This window comes from Nanorana parkeri, unplaced genomic scaffold (assembly GCF_000935625.1).
Source record: "Nanorana parkeri isolate BGI_ZX_2015 unplaced genomic scaffold, ASM93562v1 scaffold67, whole genome shotgun sequence".
Classification (NCBI taxonomy): Eukaryota; Metazoa; Chordata; class Amphibia; order Anura; family Dicroglossidae; genus Nanorana; species Nanorana parkeri.
In genome coordinates, this window is record NW_017306335.1 from 1,647,198 (window position 1) to 1,649,565 (window position 2,368).

The following is a 2,368-nucleotide window of genomic DNA, read 5'->3' on the forward strand; positions in this document are numbered from 1 at the left end:
CCCCCCCCGTTTCAGAATTAACATATTTTTGCTTTTTCAATCGACTCCTATCGAAATTCCTATTGGATTTTCACCACAATTTTAGGGACATGAAAAATCTCCCTCTCCCTCATCCCTACCAGTAAAGATGTAGGATCACTTCTAACATTCTAGCAGTAGCGTCCCCCTTTTTCTTGCAGCATGGGCGCATGGATGTACAGGTGTTTCCAGCCTGTAGGACTGATAGAGGAGATAACCCACTAGTACAGGAGTGGGCAAACTCCGAGCCTCCAGCTATGCTGAAACTACAAAGCTTATCGTGCCTCTGTCCCTCGGAGTCTTGCCTGTGGCTGTGAGAGTCTTGCAATGCTTAATGGGAGTTGTAGTTCCACAACAGCTGGAGGGCCGGAGTTTGCCCACACATGCCCTAGTGTACATGTTCCCCACTACCGCTGCACTAGAAAAGAGAGCCAGAGAAGTCACGTGACTACTAGAATGACTGCAAAAAAATGTGTTTTATTAATGTTATGTCTGGATGTCGGATTAGTGCTCAGCATGCAATGAACTGTCGTTAGTTTATATATGAAAGTGCTTTAATGACACTTCCACTATTAGTGAAATTCTATTAATAGCGATCTGTCTATAGAACTAAGAGAAAAAGCTAAGCGCAATCACCGGACTAAAGAAAGTACGGCATGCAGATGTGATTGGCAAGCGCCTAATTCACTTTGTGCAAATATGGACTTTACATGTAACAATCTTTTTTTATCTTTCCTTTACAAAGAATACCCCACTGAAGTGACTAAATATTTAAAGAAATGAAAAACAGAATAGGCTGAATCTGTAGGTCTTTATAGGATGCCTCCGTGGAGGTTCGCAGTTTTTCCGCTGCTTCTTTAAAGTAAAAAAAAAAATGTAAATGGCTCTATAAATAGAGACAAATTTTCCTTTAATACCAAATGTTTATGAGTATGTGGGTTGTAAATTTGGCCCTCATCACCCTGGGGGGGAAGTAAAGGGAAGGGTGGGGGGGATTCAGAACCAGACAGCGCTTTGCTTACTTTGGACACTGAATTTATTACACATTCTGTACAAATTCCACCAGTTGCCACATCTTATACATGCACAAAAGAGAAAAAAAATAATAATATTCAATTCAATATCAAAAAATAAAATAAAAAAAATAACAAAAATTCTTGGCGCGTTCTAGACATTAAAGTGCAACATGAAACGGGACGCCAGCAGCACAAGGAATAATAATAATAATAAAAAAAAACACAATAAATATATAATCCAACCAATAAATAAGGGGAAGGGAGGGGCCGCAGGGGGGGCGGCTGTGCAGTATTACAAACGGCGGGGGGAAGACAGCGCATTTGGGGGTTCGGGTCAGTCTCTGGTTTTTATTTACAGGAAATAAATACATCTTGTAAGTCCAAGTTCAAAGATCTCCGCTGCACTCCCCGCTCTTCTTTTTTTACTGTTTTCTCTTGTTTTTTTTTTTTTAATTTTCTCTTGCTCCAACGGATATGGAAGCTCCAGTTGAATTCTCATTGCGTCCTGTGGACAGAAGGAAAGCCGGTTTAGTTTAAGTATCAGAGCCATTCATTCATAAAACATAAATTAATGACATCATAAAACTGTTCCCTGATTGGTCCAGCCCCTTCTCCAGTGGCGCAAAACATGGGAAGGATTTACAAGGCGCCTTTACCCAGACTCCCACTGCTGAAAGTGTTTGTTGCCTGTAATTTTGAGCCAAGAACTCGGACCAAGCTTATTGGTTAGTCAGAACTTTTACTTGTCTCCAGTTAGTGACTAAGAAAGTACTGAAGCCATTGGATGACCATGACAGCCAGTGAGCTAGTATTTTTAGAAATGGAAGCATCTATGAAGCCTTCCTACAGAGTTCTGATTTCGGTTGTTTCAGTTTTATGTTGGCATTTTTGGGAGCAGCCATGCCAGAGTTCCATGCCTTCCATCACCTAAACTGCGGTCACTAGAAAAAAATCACAGCTTAGAAAATATTGAACCCAGGGGATGACCACAAGAGCCTGGAAATTAGTGTTTCCAGAAGAAGGGGTCAGCGATAGCTAATTCCATAAAACCTCCCTACAGTGGGTAAAAGTCAGATGTGGTTCTAGGCTTCATGGCGGCAGGCTTGGGAAACTGGGCTGTGCCAAAGTTCCACTTTTTCCGTCAATGGAACTGCCATGACCGGAAAATCACATTTCTGTGTTGCCGGGTGGAATATGTAAAAAAAAGCAGCAAAAAAAAAATAAAAATGGTATGACTTGCTTTGGGACGACCTATGTCATCTGAGTGCTTCCCTCTGGTAAAATGCATAAGAAACTCCGGTACAGTCTGAAGTCGGGGGGGGGGGGGGGAGAGA

General features: G+C 41.8%; 1 protein-coding gene across 1 annotated transcript in view; it reads right to left on the reverse strand.

The window, feature by feature from the left end:
- Positions 1-1,448: 1,448 nt before the first annotated feature.
- Positions 1,449-2,368, reverse strand: part of PTHLH (parathyroid hormone like hormone) — an 8,592-nt gene continuing 7,672 nt past the window's right edge. Inside the window, exon 5 of the mRNA XM_018576451.1 lies at positions 1,449-1,539. Coding sequence (XP_018431953.1) covers positions 1,530-1,539 — 10 coding nt within the window. The 3' untranslated portion in view covers positions 1,449-1,529. The remainder of the gene's footprint in view (positions 1,540-2,368) is intronic.